This window comes from Jaculus jaculus, chromosome 5 (assembly GCF_020740685.1).
Source record: "Jaculus jaculus isolate mJacJac1 chromosome 5, mJacJac1.mat.Y.cur, whole genome shotgun sequence".
In the NCBI taxonomy this organism is placed as follows: domain Eukaryota; kingdom Metazoa; phylum Chordata; class Mammalia; order Rodentia; family Dipodidae; genus Jaculus; species Jaculus jaculus.
In genome coordinates this window covers 101,270,810-101,293,000 of record NC_059106.1, presented here as the reverse complement: position 1 = coordinate 101,293,000, position 22,191 = coordinate 101,270,810, and the positions used below count along the sequence as shown (strand labels likewise).

Below are 22,191 nucleotides of genomic sequence, written 5' to 3'. Positions count from 1 at the left end.
ACTCAGAGTCTAATTGAATGCAATGACTTTTGATATTTGTTCTACCACATAATGCCATTCAAGTAACATTTACACTATGGTAAAAATAGTCATATTGCAGTTCTTTCAATGACCTGGCTGAAGTACACAAGAAATGTACATGGTTTTGATTTATTTCATGAAAAATTCTCTGTGCATTTACTCAAGAAATACTTTCCCTTCCACTGACATGTGGCATATTGATGCCAAGATAAGAATTATATTCCAGTGTGAGTCAAAGTGGCATAGTTGCAATTAAAGAATTATTATCATTATTCTCATCATTATTCTCAAAAGTTAGAGATTGATCCAGCTTTCCATAGTTGGAAAAAACTGAAGAGTTCACTGGGTATTACAATATGTAATATTGTTGAAGCAAGGAGAAGAAGATAAATAATTTTTGAGGGATGGTGAGGATGAGTAATAGCTTATAATGTCAAAATAAAATAAAATGAAATGTATGGGATGCTTATGACAAGGAGGTGAGAATTTTGAATATCATTGAGAAGTTACAAAGGAGTAAGGTAGGCTTTAAGGGCAAATATAAAGTTCAGTAATGGGTGTGTGAAGAACATGTCTACTTAGGGCTTCTTGTGTGTCACATTAGATCATCTGAACTTCACAAATACAAAATACATGTATAGTGTAGTTAATATTCTGAAGGAAGAGACTTGGTTAGTCATTTGTCTAAGATTTCACAAAATACAAATTTAAGTTTTCTACTGTAAGTTCATTATACCCACCTCTTTGTTATTCCTTTTGATGTATATATACATATATAGGAATATTTTATATATATATGCTAACTTTGCACATAAAATGCCACTTTGAGGATAATATAATTATATCACATTTACCATTTTATTTTATCTATCATATTGTACCCTATATTATCTGTTCTAATTTCTGTTTCATTCACTACATGCTCAGTATTTAAAACTAGAATTTGTTCAGTTTGAAATATACTTGTTTCCTTCCTTCCTTAGTATCCAACACATGTACATCAAACAGCTACCATGTGCTAGTGCATATTCTAGTTTGGGGAATTTAGTAATGAACAAATCATTGTCCTCAGGGTATCAATTTCATAATGGATAAAAGTAAAACCTATAGTAATGATTTAGAAATAAGTATAAAAACAAACATTGATGTATGAAGTGGTGTGAATGAGATATCTCCTATAGCCTCATGTGTTTACAATGCTTGGTCTCTTGGCAACAGAGAGATGGAACCTATCTTGTGAAGGTGTGTTGCTGGAGGAAGGTGTGTTATAGCCCAGTTCCCATTACCAGAGCTTGGCTCAGTCTTGTTTCTTCCTGCTGGATGGTATGAAAATATGTGATGCCCAACCTCTGCCTCCCTTTCCTTACCATGATGAAACTTCCCCTTGAGATTGGAAGTCCAAATAAACCCTTTATTCTCATCAGATGTTTTTGGTAGGGTACTTTTTCCTATAAACAAAACAGTAACTATGACAATGTAGAAACATGTGGATATATAAATGGACATACCCATGACATGCTGATAAGAGCTATATAGAACCCAAAGCAGGGTCAAGAGCAATCAGAAGCCTCGAGTGAGGAAGTACTTTACAGAGATGATCAGAAAAATCTTCTCTAATTTCCAGTTAAGTAAAGTAAAACAACAACTTGAAAGAATGAAAGAAAAGGAATATCTTGGAGGAATCCTTTGTTAATGACTTCTTAGTCAAGGGTGCAAGCAGACTGGTATAGCTGGGATTGTTTGCACTGGAAGAAAAGGAGTTAGTAGTACAGATTGATGTCACTGGGGCCATCTAGGTGTGTTCCATGCCCATCACCTAAATTCTACGTGGGACAGGAGCATGCTAAATGAATGAGTGGCACCATTGTTTGACACATGGTAAAGGAGCAATATGGCAGTAGCTCGGAGAATCCATTGTAAAGAGAAAGGTTTGAATTGAAGGGCATAGCTGAGGTCTGAGTGAACTGACTCACAATGGTGGTATTTGGTGATTTGATTAGATTCTAAGTTCATTGTAAAAGTGGAGTTGATCAGATTTGTTGGTGTATATTCAGTGTGAAATATCAGAGAACACAGAGTTATGCAAATTGAAAATATCACTAGCCTGAGGAATTAGAAAAATAGAATTGTAGTTTTACTGAGACGGAGAAGACTGGTTTACAGATTGCAACAAGGATGAGATATTTAGAGAAAAATCATGATGTTAGGTTTGCATGTGGTAAGTTTTATCTATCAAAACATCAATTCTATAAAGATGTAGGTCTAGATTCAGAGGGATGATCTAACTACAGCTATGAATTTGGCAATCATCAACATATAGATGTTAAGTAAGGAAGTGATTGTAGAAAAAAATAAAAATAAATAAGAGGTTCACAATTCTGTGGACATTCAAACAGTTAGAGTTTGTAGACATGAAAACAAACCAGATGAGGAAACAGAGAAAGAGAGGCCAGGCTGTGAGGAAAAGAAACACTAATAGGCTGAAAAAAATCAAGGGGGCATTTCAGGGTAAGTGTGATCCTTGTACAATTGGTTGCTGAGCAGAGCTCCATGCCATAAGATTTGGCCCATGAAGATCAAAACCTCCATCATTTTAGTGGCAATATAAGATAAAACTTATTTAGAAATTTCTAACAGAGGGGATGAACAAAGTACAGTGCAGATAATCATGTGTAAGAGTTAGTTTTGCTAAATGGTTAAATAAATAAGGAACAGACAAAGGAGTATATGGAGTCAAAGAAGGCTCTTTAAAGAACACCATCTGGTGTGTCTTTGGAGGAGACATCATTATCAGGATGGGATTGTAATGATGTGAGGACAGCAGCAAAAAGTTCTACCCCCTGTTACAATGACATTTTCTTGAGCAATTAATTATTCTAAGTCCAGAGTGCTAGCAAGATGCCAAGTAGTCTGCTACTATAAGCAAGTAGAATGTATTTTCCATAACAGCAGTAAAGCAACACTGTGAACGAGGGAAAGAAAGATAAGATGCAGTGGAAGAGTGACGTTCTCCAGACACACAAGCATGTAGTGAAAGAAACAGGAGTCAAAACAGAGAACGGGGCACAGAACTGGTGGATAGTTGACTTGGTGAATTAATTCTTTCATAATACAACTGTATACTTGGGACGTTCAGCCCATGTCTGGGGAGGGTTGGAAAATGTCCTTTCATTCTCCACTATACTTCCCATTGCCCTGCCTTCTAAGCATATCAAATTCTATAGGTAGAAATTAATTCTTCTGATATAAATGGAAACACACATTAAGCTCACAAGTCAATTATGCTCAAATAAAAATGAATTTTTCAAGTCCTCACTTTTAAAATGAGAAGATTTGTGAGTATGATAATACAGGATGCTATTCCACAGAAATGGGGAGCTGGAATTTGATTAAAAACGGGTTGATACAGACTGTGGTCTTTACCAGAATACAAAGTGTGTAACTCCAAAGGAGAACACAGAACAATTCTTGGTTTACTGCTTTGTAAGTTAGTTCCCTAGTATCAAGTCTCAATTTCCTTATCTGTAAATGGAGGTAATATTAAATGATATAATATAGATGATTATATAATTCTCCTATATTGTCCCTCTTTTGATATGAAAACTGTACACTCTTATTTTATTCCTTTATGTCTTTAAAAATATTTCCTTTCTGATCATAGTAGCAAAATACCTGGTCTCTTTCTAAAATTGCAGATTCCAGGGTGATTAATTGCTCAAGAAAATAAATCATCCTAACAGGAACAGATTCAAATTATTTTTAAAATTTAAAATGAAAGCAACATAGAGAATGGACTAACATACACTAATTCAACAACATTTAAAGGGACATAAAATTTAAGTTCCCAAACTTATAAAGTTGTAAGTACTAAGTACATGGTGATAACATTTCTAATATTCACAAATTGCAATTGAGTAATACATTTTAAATCTGGAATATTTTTTAAAATATGCTATGAATAAACACACTTAGAAACTTTTTCTTTCAAATATTAAGTCATGTCACTTGGCAAAAAAGAAGGCTATTCTATAAACACTAATACTGAATATTTATAGCATCATGCAACAGGAAAAGGTGGTAGTCCTCACTGACAAGAGTCTCAGTAGCACGTGTGCACTGGAGCTTTCTAGGTATCTGGGACTTAGCAGCATTAAACCCAAATTCTTCAACTCACAAGCAAGCATGTCATATATGAATAAAGCACCTTCAGAATATTAGAATCTGCAAAGCATTATTCACATAAAGGAGTTGCTTAATTTCATCTACAATTTCCAGACAGAGTCCTAAAATTCTTACCTTTATTAAATTAGGCAAAAGCAGAAACTTGGCAAGATGCTTGTGAAGCCTCAAAATATTTTGTTTTTCATTGTCACTAAACTTTTAGATTCTCTGAGGGTACCTTTGTTAATGACATGATAGTTCATTTAAATAGAACCCTTTGTCCTAACCATCACTTGCCTTTAAATTGCTAGGAGACAGATTCTACCTTATCAAAGATAATATGAGACAGATGTCTTTGTCAAAGGAGAAATAATAACCTTTACTTCTGTTTTCATCCTTAAGTATTCTTGGAAATGACCAAGAAATAAAGAGCAATTTGATTTAAATGTTGCCAAGTCATCCAGATAAAGGTTAAATACAACTTTTGCTGACTACCTATTAGTCATATGAACTTGTTATTATCTTTCTGAGAAAGCAGGAAAGTCATGGTGACAAGCCATCAGGCAGACAAAGGGTCACTGTCAATCCCCTGTCTCCACATGATCTCTCACCTATGTGGAGGCATACCATAGAAATCCAACCCCTGTTTATGAGAGAAATCTGGATTAATACTTCAGGAATTTAGTAATGTTGGTTAACAGAACACTCTTTACATGCCATCTGAATACATCTGCAACACTGCTTTTTCAGATTCCTGATAGTTCATCACTATTTTCTGTCCAAATGTACTTTTTGCACCATTTTAAGAGTGCTAATTAATATTTATAAATATCAAAGTAGATAGGGAAATAATAATTACTTTGTATCTCTGATTTACTAATTAGGATGCTGAGATTCTCAAAGGTTAAATTACTGTGTCTCCCCCACTCAAAAATAAACACATGAAAACAGTTTGAGAGCAGTGGCGCCAGCATGCATGTCTAGGTCTCTGACTTGGAATCTGAAGCTCTTTTCCGTGGCCTCCCTGAGGAAACTTTCTTTCATAAACAGGCCATTGAGTTTAGATCCTACTGATTCAGAGAAACATCCTTGGAGACATTTTCTTATGTTGACAAGAACTGCAAAACAATTTAGTAGATATTTCTTCCATTAATTAATGTTTTCATTAGTATCTAAATTCACTAATGGGGAAAATATCAAACTCACAACAAAGTGTAGTTCTAAAGTCAAGAGATTATTTTTTGGCCAATATGATTTGTAGTCATCACTGTGAATGAGAGTGAGTATCGTTCATAATGCATAGTGATGTATCACATTATAACAATACTTTATTGAGACAAAGCAACATGGACTTTACAATAAAGAAATGTCCCATGAAACTAAGTATGTTAGTGATCTAAACTTTATGGATACAAGACACACACCACAGTTGCTAAACAAAAAACCTAGTGAAACTATGTCATAAAATACTCAAGTATCATAATATATTTATATATATCTAGATACGCATTGCACAAACTTTTAAATAAAATCACAGGTTCTAGGTATACTATAGAGTGATCATTCACTGGTTTCCTGCCATTGGCCTGAGATTATACTAGTTGCTTCACCATATTACTTCATTTAATTTTCACAAAATCCTAATGAAATGCAAAGGGCAGTTTTCTAATTTTGCAGGTAAAATGAGGAAAGAGACATTAAGCTAGGTAGAATGAAATGCCTCAACCCAGTGTCTCTGACAAAAAGTAAAGTTTGAAGGCAAATGTTGTGCTCTTTGAACCACATCCCTCTCTGGCCATAGTCTCCATGTTGCTGTGATCAGCATAGGCATGTTAGAGACACCACTGTATTTTACAGGTGAACCTATACCTGGCTCAGTAGGTTGACAGGTAAGGGCCAAGGCCTCAATTATGCCCATGCAGATAAACTTTTAGGTATGGGTTTCAGAAGCAATATCCCAAGAAAATCTCTTGTCTCATTAAGGTACCAGGAAGCAAGAGGGGTCTTACCATTTATTTGTCCTGTCCTCCCTCACCTCTCTTCAGGAGGTTAAAAATCATCCTGATGGTGAGGTAAACAATTCTGGACCAAATTGATGAGGTGATTATTGCATAAACTGGCCACAGGTGCACTCTATCTAATGAATGCAATACTGCACTAAGTACCTTTATGTGGCATAATGCATGCAGTACTGAGCTAAGAACTTTAAGGCATTCCTTTAAAATGCCTATCAATTTACACACAAACACACACACACACACACACACACACACACACACACGTATGTATGTATATATGTATGTATGTATGTATCTATCTATCTATCTATCTATCTATCTATCTATCATCTATCTATGTTTCTCTTACATCTTGAAATATCTAAAGATGCTTTGTATTGCAACAAACAGTCTGAGCATGTTAGTTTTGGAGAGGAATAGAAAGGGCAGCTAGGAGACCTTGGAAATTAATAAGTTTTGATGACACTGGAATCCTTCTCAGGCATCATTTTTGGAATCCTGTATTGGCTGCTTTTATGATGAATCCTGAATAGGTAAAGCATCTTCCTCTATAGCATCTTTCTTCCAAAATTACTAGTACAAGTGAATGAAATGACTTCAAAGTGGTTCTCTTTTACACAGTGAAGGATGCAAATAGATTTTTAAAACATATTGATAGCAAAACAAAGTGAGGTTTCATGTTGGGAACATAAGCAAAGCCATACTGGGTATTATTTATAGTACTTTTTAGTGTGGTTTAGCTTGGTTCATTAGGACTTTTATTTTATTTTTTAGAGAGAGAGATAATTGTTACACGGAGGCCTCAGCCACTGCAATCAAACTCCAGATGCTTGCTTCACCTTGTGGGCATGTGCAACATTGCACTTGCCTCACCTTTGTGCATCTGACTTGAGTGGGATCTGGACAGTCAAATATGGGTCTTCAGGCTTTGCAGGTAAGTACCTTAACTGCTAAGCCATCTCTCCAGCTTCATTACGATTTTATTATTATTTAGGCAAAAGATGAATGATATATTGTTACTTCAGTATCCTGAACGGTCACAATATGGATATTATAAATTTACTTCTATGTACCCATGACCATTTAACTCTCAAGCATATTGCATACACAGAAATATCTTCATGCTCATTTATTGAAGCAGGGTCTTACTTTTTAGGTCAGGCTGGCCAGGAACTCATTGTGATTCTCCTGCCTCAGCCTCCAAAGTCCTGAGGTTACCATCATGAGTCACTATGCCCAGGTTGGAGATATTTTTCAAAAATATAAATTTTCTATTACTAATCAAATCTAATAATAGTGACAATGTTTATGTATATTTAGAGATTACATGATATAATTAAACAGCAACATCTTTGTGTTTTTATGGGGGCAGAGTATATATTTACATATGTGCAGTGCATGCATTTGGAGGATAGAGGTCGATGCTGGGTGTCTTCTTCAAGTCGCAATCATTGTCAACCTTATTTTTGAAACAGGGCTTCTCAAAAAGCCTGGAGCTCACCTATTTGGTTAGACTATCTAGCCAGCAAAATTCAGGGATCCTCCAGTCTCCATTTCCCCAGCACTGAGATTACAGGCATGTGCCACCCTTCCCAGTTTTTTTTTATATATAGGAAATTAGAATCTGAACTCTGATCCTCATGTTTGCACAGAAAACACTTTACTGATAGAGCTTTCTTTATAGCCCTCAGCAGCATCTTTTATGTAGTCTAATGAATGCAGTACTGCACTAAGTACCTTTATGGGGTATAATGTATGCAGTACTGGGCTAAGAACTTTAAGGCATTCCTTTAAAATGGCTATCAGTTTACACACACACACACACATATATGTATCTATCTATCTACATATATGTATATATATATGTATATATATATGTTTCTCTTACATCTAAAAATATCTAAGGTTATCTGTCAATTCTGTAAGATAAAGAAATAAACCTAAGATAATTACTTGATACTTCAAATTTTCAATAGTGAATCCACAGAAACTACTGACACTCTGCCTAGAATTTTGGACTCTAGATGAAGCAGTATGAAGCAAAGATAAATATTTAAACAATAAATTTTAAGTTAACATCAAAATTATACAAATGTATAAAATACAAATATACAAAGTATATAATACAAATATATAAAACCCCACAAGTAGTATAAAGAATTATATAATGTAAATACTAACGATACAAGAATTCAGGTTTAGAATAAGAAATCTCATCCTTTCTGGGAAAGGAAATGTAAATACTTGTAAACATTTTCTTAGAAACAGTTTCAAGTACTTAAAACAAAAACTTTATCACCAGGGAAAGTCATGAACTTTCCTACATTGTAGCTGATTTCACAGTTTATTTTTCAAAGTTGGGGGTCACAAATTGATTCATAATTTTTCAGAATATTGAACTCCCAAAGAGAACATTCTGGTGGCATAGAAATAATTTTGTATATTAAAAATACATATTAACTTCTTTGAATCCCAAACTACTTCCCTCTAACTGTGCCTTATTCAACTAAAACAAAACATGCACAACTCACGAGGGAGAGAGATGTGGACATAATACGTAAACAAGTAGTACATCTGGGTAAAGGACACTTATACCTTCCTTTCAACTTTTTAAAATTTAAATTTTCTACTATTAGTGGCTTCTTTCTGGCCCATAGGTGCTTCTAGTCTCTTCATTTCTCCTGCTGTAATCATACATATTTGATACATATGATTTAATGTTAGGAATTATCTCAAAATTTCTGTAACATTGTCTAACATAGATACATGTTTCTCTCCACTTACTGATTTCTTAAACTTGTCTTTTCAAGTACTTGAAGGATATAAAATCTGTGAGAACCCCCTTGAGATCTCCTTGTTCATACTTTTCCCTGTGGCTTTTCTGATATCTTACACTAAGGAACAAGTGAATGTCCCCATCTCTTTCTCAAGGAATCCCAGAGTGGCTCCCACCACACAGACCTTCCAGAAGATGGAGTATAAGAAGTTCTCTTCAGAACCACACCATCTTTATTACCAGTCTGCATGATTTGCAGTAAATCTGAGCTGTAAGGAGTGAACAAGCATGAGGAGGTCAAGCTCAGCTTTGCCAAGGATCACCTAATATCACAGGCACTTCTTTGGGCTGATACATGAGTAGAAGTCTGAGTGGATCAAGAGTTAGCCATGTTAACATTCACAGCACTAAGCTTCACGGCAGCAGAAAACTGTGTGAGAGGTAAAAACATGCTCAGTTTTCTGAAAGTCAGAAAGAAGTTTCACCTGGCTAGCGGATAGTAGATGAGGTCACTATTAGTGGGAGCCAGATAATGTGAGGGCCCCATACACCAGACTGGCCTTTCTGACCCTATTTGAAGAATCATCTTTCCACTAACATAACATTGCTGTGGCCCAGCAATAAAGTTAGAGAACAAAGTGTCTCCTCAATATAATCAGAAGTCATCATCTTTCAAGTGCACATTCTCCTTACTCTTTTGCCTCTAATCTCACCTTCCAACTCATTGGTCATATTGACTACAAAGTAAAATCAATATGTGACAATATCCTTTTCAATCTGGTTGTGACTTGGTGGGCTAAAGCTCCAAGTCTTCTCCATGATGGTGAAAGCCTGGAGTGTGGTTTCAACCAAGCAGCAGTATCTTTCTTCCTACCTGTTATTACATATCTTATAAAGATATAAACCTCAATGAATCAGGCACATTTCTCCCATGCTTAGAGTCTAATCCAGCTCAGCCATTTATATGATGTATGAGTTTAGGCAACTGATTTATATTCTCTGAGTTTCATTCTTTGACTAATAAAATGGAAATAAATTATTATTGCTGAGCCTCCCATATCCAAAAATCCAAAACCAAACATATTTCAAAATTTTAAAAGCCTTGAGCACTAGGATACTAGAAATGGAACATTTTACACCATGGAACTTTGTTTCATGTACAAAATTATTTTAAAATAATTTAAAATTTAAATTTAAATTTATTTTAAAATATTTTATAAAATCACCTTCAGGCTATGGGTATATATATGAGAGATATATGAATGTGGTGTCTAGACCAAATTTTATTCCTGAGATATTTCATTATTCATATGCAAAAAATCTCAAATAACAAAAATCATATCTGAAGCACTTTCAGTCCAAAGCATTTTAGGTAAGGAGTATCAACTTGTGTCTATAACTCATAAACTTGTTGTGAGACTAAATACATTAAGAACAATGCTAAACATATTGTAAGTGCTGAATAAATAAGAGTACTTGTTATTTGTTTCCATATTATTTTTTCTTGGCCTGAAAATGACTTTCTGTCATTTTTTTTCCTGAAAATCTCTTATTCATTCTTGAACTCTTATTAATTCTTTAAGATTCCACTCAAATGACATATTCTCTTTACACAGTCTCTAACAAATAGACTTCTAAGCCCCTCTGACAACTGAGCACCACACTTCAATACACTTGTTCACATGCCATTGACTAATCATTAATGCACAAGCTTGTCTTCCAAGTACAATATGAATTCTTTAAAGGGAAAAGCCCCTCCTAATTTTGTGTTTTCTAAGAACAGGGCCTAGTACAAAGTTGCACTCAGTAAATGTTTCCCTTCAATCAACATATATGTAAAAAGATAGGTATATCCTAAAAATTTCCAATATTACTAGGAAAGAACATGTTCACATATTCTGCAATGTAGTTAACCATGTGGAACTAAGCTGTGTTCTACAGTAAGCATGTTAAAGGTTGAGAAAAAAGTCTTGCATATGCTCTACCCTTTGTATTATTTTTATTCTCCAATAGTTATAGCTCTGTATTTAAACCTTGGCTTTTAATACTTTTACATTTGAATATGAGGCACAAATTACATGCTTCATGAACCTTTGTTAGAGTAAGGAAGGGCTTCTAGGTTATATGAGAAAAATCCCAGAGGAAAAGGGAAAAATGAGAGCTATTCTCATAACTGAAAGCATGTAACCATTTTCAAGCATGGATGGAAGATGGTAGCTCACATCAATTCATGTGTTCTTCTAGAAAAGCATTGTGAGGAGTGAGACAGACCTAGGATTCACTCAAGATCATACCAACAGCTTCCTTTATGAAGGAGAACTGATGACTAAGGTTGAGCCACCAGCCAAGTGCCCTTGGTTGAAAAGTTAAAATTAGACCCAATGCAGCAAGTCCTAGGCAAGAACAGGCAGGCTATACATAGGAAAGATGACATAGTGTCTCATATTATATCACCTCATGTTTAGTGTTAGGGATGAAAACATGCATTTTGAAATTTATGATTTGCTTCTTACTTATATCTTTTCATTTCAACTAACAACGAACCTGGTGTCCATTTGGGAAGTTCAGAATTCAAAGAAGAATTTGGAAATTTGGAGTAGTGGATCAGTCAGATAATGACTGATGGATTAAAATTCTTCAACAAAGCAAAAGCAATTCATGTATGTTTTTATGTCCATGATATGTAACCCTAAAAGAGCATGAACATAAAGCTTAAAGAAGATAATATATAATATATGATCCTAAAAGAACATGAATATCCACCTTAAAGAATATACAATACGTAGGTCTGGAGAGATGCCTTACTTGTTAAGGCACATGTCTGCAAAGTTTAAAGACCCAGATTCAATTCTCCAGGTCCCAAGTAAGCCAGATACACATGGTGGCACATGCATCTGGAGTTTGGTTTTGGTGGCTAGAGGCCCTGCCGCACCCATTCTCTCTCTCTCCTTCTCTCTGTCTCAAATAAATAAATAAAAAGAAATCTTAAAATATGTATACAATATGTAACTCTAAAAGAACAAGAAATAAGATAATATATGGGATGATTACAGCAAAGAACTTAGAATAGATGTTAGAAATAGGCTGAATCACATCTTTTCTTTTTCATGCTCATAGCTATGTTAAACTATATTCAATCAGTAAATTAAAAAAGGACAATATGGGACAACTTGCTAATCTTCATATACATGCCCATTGTTATAAGACTTTTCTTAATATCTCACAAGGGGTGAATAGTATATATGATATAAAAATGCATATGTTCATTATGAGGAATGAAGGAGCAGAACTATAAACTAAGGGAGGGTACTTAAATGTTTTCTCTGCAGTGTTAAAAGTGGGGCAGATACCCATATGCCCAGGATGGAGTAACTGTCATTCTGCACAAGGGTTAGAGGACACAGTGAGATAATTACTCAAATTCCTTCCAGATTAATAATTGTGTAAATATGCTATTAGCGACAATATACTGAATATATTTTCATCAGAAAATTTAAAAAATATTCTCTGAGACATAATTTCATAAATGTTTCCTGGATCTTTTGTCATTTTCAAATACTTTATAACTTGGTTTTTCAAAACCACAGGTGCATGTTCAGCTCATCAAAGTATGAAATCTGCAAGTAACTAAAAGTTCAAAAGACTATTAAGTGGGTTAAAAGATAAAATTCATCCACTCCATTGTTTACTTTCATCATGAAAATTACTTTAATTTTGATACTGGAATCAATGCAATCTACTTGAAAGAAGCATATTGTCTGCAATAAACCAATAACAGGCTTTCAGTGACTTCTAAGTGCATATCTTGGAATTTCAAAGTTAAATGGATGGTCTGAAAAATACCAATCACTGATCATGAAAGACTACTCTCATTTCTTCTTGATGAAGTGGCAAAAGAAGTTATATATGCTCATATTTCCTCATGCAACTATTTCATGAACTCTGAAATAAAAGGAGGGTATGACTTAAGATTGGGGAGAAAGTCATTTAAATACTTATGATATGCATGTATGTGCATACTTCATGAAAATGAATTTGAAAAATATTAGCAACATACTTAGATACAATTAAAATTAACATAAATATAGAATCAATCAGGAGATGAAAACAAATTGTGAAGCTGTTTTACTAATAAACAAGGAAAACATGTGAGTTGGGAGGGTGAAATTAGTCATAGTCATATCTAAAGTTGCATTACAAGTTTTATGATTAATATATTCTTTAAATATATATTGTGTTACATTGTACAAAAGTCATATACTTTCCTTTTTGGTAACTGTGGAAATTTTTGTTTTAAGTCATCTAAAATAAGATCATTTGATTAACATAAGAAACTTCACATATTACTAAATTGTTCTTTTTGCAACTTGCCACAAGGAAATTTGTATAATGCATGAGTAAAACTAGATCTTTAATCATTCTAAAATGTAGTTCTTTAGAAAAGAAAAAGAAACACCAGTATTTATAGCTCTATTTTCCTAGCACATCAAGATACTATTTTCAGAAAAAGAAAGGTCACATTATTATATTCAGAAACCAAAACTCTATATTAAAGAAAATATTACCAGAGTTTTATGAAGATTAACTATTACTTAAGAACTATCTACCTAAAACTAAATGGCCTTTTGGAGTAAGTACTCAAGTAGTAAGTACATATATACACCTATTAATTAACTGAACATTTTTATATATGTTCCTTTAATGAGAACTAGCTAACAATATACCCATATATCTTTCTCTATTCAATAATACTATTCAACAAAGTACGAGAAAATTCAAAGTGGGAGTGGGATAAAGAATGAGATGGGTGGGCTGGAGAGATGGCTTAGCGGTTAAGCGCTTGCCTGTGAAGCCTAAGGGCCCCGGTTCAAGGCTCGATTCCCCAGGACTCATGTTAGCCAGATGCACAAGGGGGCGCACACATCTGGAGTTCATTTGCAGTGGCTAGAAGCCCTGGCGTACCCACTCTTCTCCCTCTCTCTCAATCCCCCCCCCTCTGCATTTCTCTCTCTGTATGTCCCTCTCAAATAAATAAATAAATAACATTTTTAAAAAAGAATGAAATGGGGGAACTGGAGAGATTGCTCAGTGGTTAAGTCACTTGCCTGCCAAGCCTAAGAACCCAGTTTCAATTCCCCACTACCCACGTAAGCCGGATACACAAGGTGGTACATGCATCTGCAGTTTACTTGCAGTGGCTAGAGGCCCTGGTGCACCCATCCATTCGCTCTCTCTCTGTATCTCTCTCTTTATCTCTCTCTTTCTCTCTCTCTCTATCTCCAATAAATAAATGAATAAAAGACAGAATGAGATAGGGGACTTTTTCGAACCTGCTCATACTTTTACATAAACCACTTTCTGAAAATATTATGACCATTGGTATGTTTTCAAAAATTAACTACATGTTTTCTACAAGTAACAGATTACCATTATATAGCAACATTTAATTGTTTGACATGACTGAAGAAAATTCTCCAGTAAAGCAAGTAGATACATGACACCCCACAGTCACAAAACAATAACCATATCATATTTAACCAGGTTGAGTACATGTTGGTTAAACAAATGGTGCCCATAAAATGCAAGTTACATTTTTCTATGGATAACTTATAATTAACCAATCCACTATGCATAGATTAGGCACACAAACATTTCAGGTGCATAGAAAACAATTCAAGTGAACATTAACTTTCAAAATTTCAGAGATGCCCTTAATTTATGATGTTGGTTGACAACCTACCCTGCAGATACAAAACCATGGTGTTTGAACTACCTTTAAGAGTTACTGGCTGTCTTCATTGCTGTGGCATCTATTAAACAAAACTGAGGAACAGAAACCCAATTTTGAAGGGTACCTTAATTTGCAAGATCACATTCCATCAGAGAAATCTGAAGAAGCATAAGTTTTACAAGTCATGGTGAGTTCATTTCTGTATTTTCCACTTACATTTTGGTATCATACTAGTATTTAAAGAGGCCATCACAGTGTATTTACAATCCTTGTAAAATATATATTAAAGGTGGCTGACTCAATGAAATTTTCACACAGAATTCACACACCCATACACACACACACACACACACACACACACACACACACGGCATGCCCCAGAGATCTATAAAATTTAAGTATTTTCTGTAAGCGTGAGACTCTAAAATTCTTTTATCTACAACAGTTTTGATTCATAAATAAGATTAATTAATAAATGAGAACTTAGTTTCCCTTTCCTTAAGTAGCATAAAGATAAATCCAGAGCTCATTAGTTGATACACTACAGACGTAGTGAGAAAATACATTTAGTTAGACTCTATGTATTACTATTTTAAGAAATATATCAGAGCTAAAACAAAACATTTTTCTTGTACCAAAAATATACTATTAAAAATCATCAATGATAGACATCTACTCCCAGCAGAGATTCAACAAAATTTTGACTCTTAAGGAAACTGCATTATTTCTTCATTTCCCTAAGATAAGCCATAACTCTGAAGAGTTTGCATGGTCAGAAGCATATTTTATCAAGAAACAGCAGGTAACACAATAATTTAGCACACAGTACACTTATGAATTCTTCAGCTGGGCTCTCTCCCTTCATCTCACACTTGTGGTATGCATTTGGAACTAAATTCAGATGTTCCATTTTCAACATCTCTAAATCGCTGTTGCAAACCCCAGATGTGACAGCCTCTGTAGCTGCCTCTGTGTCCCCTCTTACCATGTATGAGCCACGGTGAAACGACGGCGCTGACGGATGCTTTTATTCACCAGCAACTTTCTGAAAAAGCATGGTGAGTTCCTTGGCGAAGTGCGTGGTGAGATTTTGGGAGATGTAGGTCTGTTTCCTGGGAGTCTTGGAAGCTCAAGTTCTAAGCGCATTTGCTCCTTGAAAGTCTTTATACAAACCTCAGACTCAGAAGAATTCTTTGCTGTCATGTCTGTGTGGAATTCTAGTTTTTACAATCCAGAGTAAAACCCTCATACACAGCAGAGACGCCACTGCAGGTGAAGAGGATGGTAAGTCTGTGAACTCCGCAGTTTAATTTGGAACGCTGTGGTTCCAATACAGGAGCTGCTTAGAGCAGGGGCAGGGCACTAGAATGGTAAGTCAGGCTGTCACAAGAGCTTTATCAGGCAGGCTTTGCTCTGAAAATGCGCCAAAGTGCTTCTTATGTCAGCAGCCTCCTTGTGGATGAGGTTTGCTTGCAAGCTACACGCTGAGGCTCACTGAATTCATTCAGCTGAATATATCAGCTCATGAAATATTCATGAGGGCTCCTGATCAATCCATGTATTGAAAAAGAGATCTTATCAAACAGCTGCATTTGTTAATGGGCAGTAAGGAAAGCCTTATCACCCATTAATTCATTTTGTTTACACAAAGGACAGGGACACAGACCCTTAAAGATGTGGAATGTTTAAAGTCTTCATTCAGAATTATCTTGCTTGGTAAAGCACACGATAGTAACTCTGCCTATCGAATGCTATTGGCATGGGATTAGTCAAACAACTGTGTTGTTTCCCCCTTAAAAACACCCTGGATTGTTCAGATTTTCACTAAATTTGTGAGTCCTCTTCACAGTAATAACTGATTCAATCAGGGATTGCCAAGAAACTGCTAAAACACCCTCCCAAATCCCATTTCTGAAACAAAGAGCTTATTTGCTGAAGTCCTCCCCCCACTTTCTTTTCCATAAGCTTCCAACAACATCAATCTAACAGATGTCAGTGCACAGGAAAACACTGCACTTGGTTCATTCCCCAAGGAATTTAAAACCTAATTTTTATTCCTATAAACATTACTCTCATGCTTCTGTTTAAGCTCATTGTTCAGGAACTGCCTATAGAAGCCACTCTGTATTAAATGCAAAGCCTCTTCTGACAGCCAAGACACCCCAAATGGAAATGAGGTAACAGCTGAAAAAAATCAGTGTTCCTGGTTATAATGTGGACTCCAAAGTTAGGCACTATACACATGTTTATGTATGTGCAGAGGTATGCAAGGTATACTCAAACACATAGCATATCTGTATATATCTGTATGTATGTGTGTGCTGAAGAGTGTGTTAGCACTTATGTGGGTAAGGATTTCAAGTGCAAGATAAAGTTCAGCAACAGACCACTGTAACCTGAAAGTGGAGTTGTGACTGGGGTGCAGCTTCTACAATCTAAAAGGCACATGGCTGTAGGGAGATAATCTATTGTCTACGTTTCTGGATGTTATGAAGTCTGTACTGGCCATGATTGTGACCAGGACAAGCTTGATCTCAAGCAAGCTAAACAAAGTAGAACTAGCTCCTGGCATCAAGACAGACAGGAAGTAGATGATTAACAGTAAGGCTTTAGGGAGAAGAGATACTTGTTTTTCCTACTAAGGTGAGTAAGGTCTTCCAGCCTTACAAAATCATTCAAAATCTGTTAAAAATTGATGGGACTAAATATGCACAGACTATTGTGTATGTGTAGCACCCTTCAGGAGGTAACTCAAGTGTAATAGGAATGGTTTAAATTCCTGATTTATCAGCAGTATCTCAGAAAGCACATGAATATATAAATTATTTGAAATACATTATGAACATAAGCACCATCATGGAATTTTAGATTTGACTTCAGTACTGTTGCTCACTTGGACAGCAAATCATTCCAGAAACCAGGAAGCAGAACTACAAGAACTGAAGGGTCTTGTCCAGATTCATTTGGTGTTGTACATGTTCCAGTGTCCACATACTTATAAATATTCCAGGTGTTTGAGTACACCCTGCGAACCTCTGTACATACATAAACACACGCATAGTGTCTAACTTTGGAATCCACACTGTACCCAGGAACACTCAACCTAAACCTAAACCTCAGGTTTTTGGGTACCCATTAATTATTTTAGTTAAAATTTTACTTTTCTGCAGCTATCTGAAGATACTGTAACTGCCTCATTTAAAAAGACGAACTGTTGTTGGTATCCAGCAGAAAGCATTGCAAATTATTATTTGCTGAAATTTTGCAATCTATCTGAGACTTTCACCATCAATATGATTTTAAAACTATGCCATTGGGTTATATGATTTTTACCAGGATTCAGAGTAATTTACAACAAATAAAATTTTAATTTGAAGTCACTAAAGATATTTCTAATATTTGTGTTTTCAAAGTTGACAAAAATATCATAAACAGTTTAGGAATTTGTTCTCAAAAACTATTATGAAAAATCTCACAATCCCAATATGGCTATCTGTAAACCAAACTTAGATCAAAAGACACTGATATAAACTTACCTAAAGGAACACAATGGTACAATTATAGGGGTTTTTTTGATGCTTATTACCACTTTATGTAGCCTTATATTGCATTCCATATGACCCCTTTGACTTTGCCTACTCTCAATGTTATGGCTAATGAGACTTCCAGCCCAAGAAATAGTCCAAACAATAAATAAAGCCTGTTAATTCCATCTATACAAGGGGGAAAAATAATGATCACCCAAGATGGTTAACTGAAATACAAAGTTTAAAAGATAATCAGATGTTTCAAAGTGTGTACAAATAATGCAACAAACATTGTTTCTAAAGTGAAATGCTAAGAAAATATAAGACACTGCCAAATATTGAGATTAAAGATTAGTACCAATAACCAGGCATGGTGACTCAAACCTATAATCTCAGGGCTCAGCAGGGTAAAGAGGGTCACTGTGAGTCTGTGACCAGCCATGGATATAGAATGAGTCTTGGGTTAGCAAGAGCTCAAGTGAGATGCTCAAACCACCAAACCACCGCCCCTACTCCCTGTAACAGATGACTATGAAAGTTGGGAAGCAGGAGATGCTAAGGAAAAGTAAATAGAAATATAGTAAAAAAAAATCCTACTATATGTTAGTAAAAAATAATATTTTTTAAGCAGAAGAGAAAGTCAAGAGCAATTATATTCACCATGTTTTAGCTATATATCTATGACAAGATAGCTAGCATAATCAACTTAAAATAAGGAATGGTTAATTTTGACTCCCAGTTTTAGAGGTTTTTCTCCATGGTCACCTGACCCTCTTGCCTTGTTCCTGGGGCAAGGCAGTACATTGTGGTAGCCAGAAAGCAAAAAGAGAATGAAGTGTGGCCAAGGTCCCAAATATTCAAATATTCAAAGGAATATTCTCAGTGGTTTTACCTTCCTTCTCTTTAGGCACAATCTACTAAAAATTTACCATATCACACCCCAACAGATCCACAGGCCTTTGGGTATATAAATGATTCAAGCCCTGATACCTTAGTATATAAGGAGTGTTACTGAGCAAAATTGAAACCTTCCTGTCTCCATGTAATTTCTATCACCTGGCTCCTTTTTGTTTTAAATATTTTATTTATTTATTTGAGAAAGATAGAGAGAGGAAGAGGCAGATAGAGAGAAAGAGAGAATGGGCACTCCAGGGCCCCTAGCCATTGCAAACGAACTCCAGACGCATGAACCTCCTTGTGCATCTGGCTTACATGGGTCCTAGGGAATTGAACCATGGTCCCTAGGCTTTGTAGGCAAACACCTTAACCACTAAGCCATTTTCCCAACCCATTTGGCTCCTTAAAAAGAGAAATAACTAACCTTGATGATTCACTGTGTAAATATTTGTCTTTAATAATTTGTTGAACATTCAACTATACTATGTCTCAATGTTAAAAAATGAAATTTCTGGTATCCACATCTTGTCAAAGCAATGACTAGGATATAAATTTATATAGTCACTAAACAACAAAATAATATACCATTATGAATAACATATACATACTTAAGATTAAGTTTTATTAACTTGAAAGGGAATGGCAACTAATAACTATGACTGACAAAAATTATGTTTATAATATATAAATATAACATTGTTTAAATTATTTTAAGTCAACATTCATGTAAAACATTATTTCATGTGAAAATAGTCTTTTTTAACATATATATATATATATATATTTTTGATTGACAACTAGAAGCTATAAAATATATATACATATATATTTTATTGAAAACTTCTATACTTACAGACAACAAACCATGGTATTTCCCTCCCTGTCCAGTCCCTCCAGCACTTTCTCCCTCATAAGTCTGTTCTCTGTCATATCCCATGCCTCTCTCCATTAGTCTCTCTTTTAATTTGAGGTCATCATCTTTTTCTCTTATTATGAGGGTCTGTGTGGGTATTGCTATACATTGCAAGGTCATGGATATCAAGGCCAAATTCTGTCCAGACAGTTGTTTGTAAGGTACCCTTCCTTTAGCAATTATACTCTTTTCACCACCTCTTCTACAATGGGCCCTGAGCCTTGGAAGGTGTGAGATGTTTCAGTGCTGGACACTCCTCTGTCACTTCTTCTCAGCATTATGTTACCTTTTGGGTCATTCCAGTGGTCATCGTCATCTGAAAAGAGAAGCTTCTCTAACCAGATGTGAGAGTACCATTAATATATGAGTATGAGCATTAAGTGTAGTTCTTTCAGAGCAATTTGGTGAGAATAATATATGCATTTATCCAGACAAGAGCAGCCTTTGTACTCCTAAAGCTCATGACTTCCTCTGCTATAGGCTTTTGATTAGGTTTTCAGTACCAGACACATATTCCCTCCCATAGAGTGGGCCTTCAGTCTAATTAGAGAGTAGTTGGTTTCCCCCAGAGCAGACATGCCACTATTACACTTATTCAGTCATTTGGCCTGTCTGGCCAAACTTGAGGTTTCCAATGTCCACTGTTTTCACCACTGATGACTTCTGTCTCCCATAAGACTGCATACAGTGCAGCTTTTTCAAGCTTTCAGTTGGATGGGTTTCAGGGAGAAGGTTTTCTGCTCAGCAACATCTTGATTTCTCAGTGACTTTGCTGCTCAGGCATATGAAGTCTTCAGAAATAGGGTCTTACCATCTCTTTCTCATGGGGAACCAAGGGCCTTGGCAATAGTCTGTAATGTTTTGGAGGCAACAGAGATCTCCTTGGCCAACAACTCACTGGAAGGTATCCCATCCCTGGCACTGAAAATTTTCTAGTAACAATCTATGGCTTCTGGATATGCCATTATTTAAGAAAGTAGATTTTCATGTCTTATTCAGAGTATCTTGAGTTTTGATTGATCCTTCCCCCCACTACCACCCTTCTTTTATGCAATCTCTTCCCCTGACCTCACTTAGGCCTTTTCCTTCCCTGTAATCTGTTCTTCTACTTACATATATACAATACCATCCCCTTAAGACTTTCCCTCTCCTTCCTCCCTTATAGCCTTTATCTAGCTTATGGACCTCTGCTACTGATTTTTGGTTCCATATCACACATATGTCTATATATACCTTTGTAGCTAGGATCCACATACAAGAGAGAACATGTGACATTTGGCTTTCTGGGCCTGGGTTACCTCACATAGTATAATCATTGCCAGATACATCCATTTCCCTGAAAATTTCATAATTTCATTTTTCTTTACCACTTCATAGAACTCCATTGTGTAGATGTACCATATCTTTATTATCCAGTCATCTGTGGATGGACATATAGGCTGATTCCATTTCCTAGCTATTGTGAATAGAGAAGCAATAAAGATGATTGTGCAAGTATCCCTAAGGTAGTGAGAAGAGTCATTAGGATATATATTCCTATGAGTGCTGGATAATAGGGAAAATCTATTTTTAGCTGTCTCAAGAACCTCCACATTGATTTCCATAATGGTTATACCAGATTACATTCTACCAATTGTGCAGAAGGATTCCCCTTTTATCACATCCTAGCCAAAATTTATTATTTGTTTTCTTTTATTTTTATTTGTTTCCGTTCTGACGGGAGAGAGAGATGGAATCTCAAGGTAGTTATAATTTGCATTTCCCTGACAGATTTAGATTTAGATGTTTATATGCCATCTGTATTTCTTCTGGTGAGAACTCTCTAATTAGTTCCATAGCCCAATTTTTGGTTGGGTTGTTTGATTTCTTGTTCTGTTTTTTTGAGTTCTTTGTATACTCTGGATATTAATCCTCTGTCAGATGTGTAACTGGCAAAGGTTTTCTCCCATTCTGTAGGTTATGCCTTTGCTCTATTCACAGTGTCCTTTGCTGTACAAGAGCTTTGTAATTTCATGCAATCCCAGTAGTTGATTGGAAATTTTATTTTCTGAGCAATTGGGGTTATATTCAGAAAGTCATTACCTATGCCAATATGCTAAAGGGTTTCCTCAACCTTTTCCTCTAGCAATTTCAGAGTTTCAGGTCTG

The 22,191-nt window shown here is 35.5% G+C and overlaps 1 protein-coding gene across 6 annotated transcripts in view; it reads right to left on the bottom strand.

Moving 5' to 3' along the window:
• The window catches only part of Pde4b (phosphodiesterase 4B), a 467,475-nt gene that overhangs the window by 371,811 nt on the left and 73,473 nt on the right, over window positions 1–22,191 (bottom strand). Inside the window, exon 1 of one of the 6 annotated variants that reach the window (XM_045149401.1) lies at window positions 15,693–16,202. The exons of 4 other annotated variants lie outside the window; for them this stretch is intronic. In XM_045149401.1, coding sequence (XP_045005336.1) covers window positions 15,693–15,910 — 218 coding nt within the window. In that variant the 5' untranslated portion in view covers window positions 15,911–16,202. Of the gene's footprint in view, window positions 1–15,692; window positions 16,203–22,191 lie in introns of those variants that run through there. One more of the 6 variants, XM_004661722.2, reaches the window with a different exon arrangement.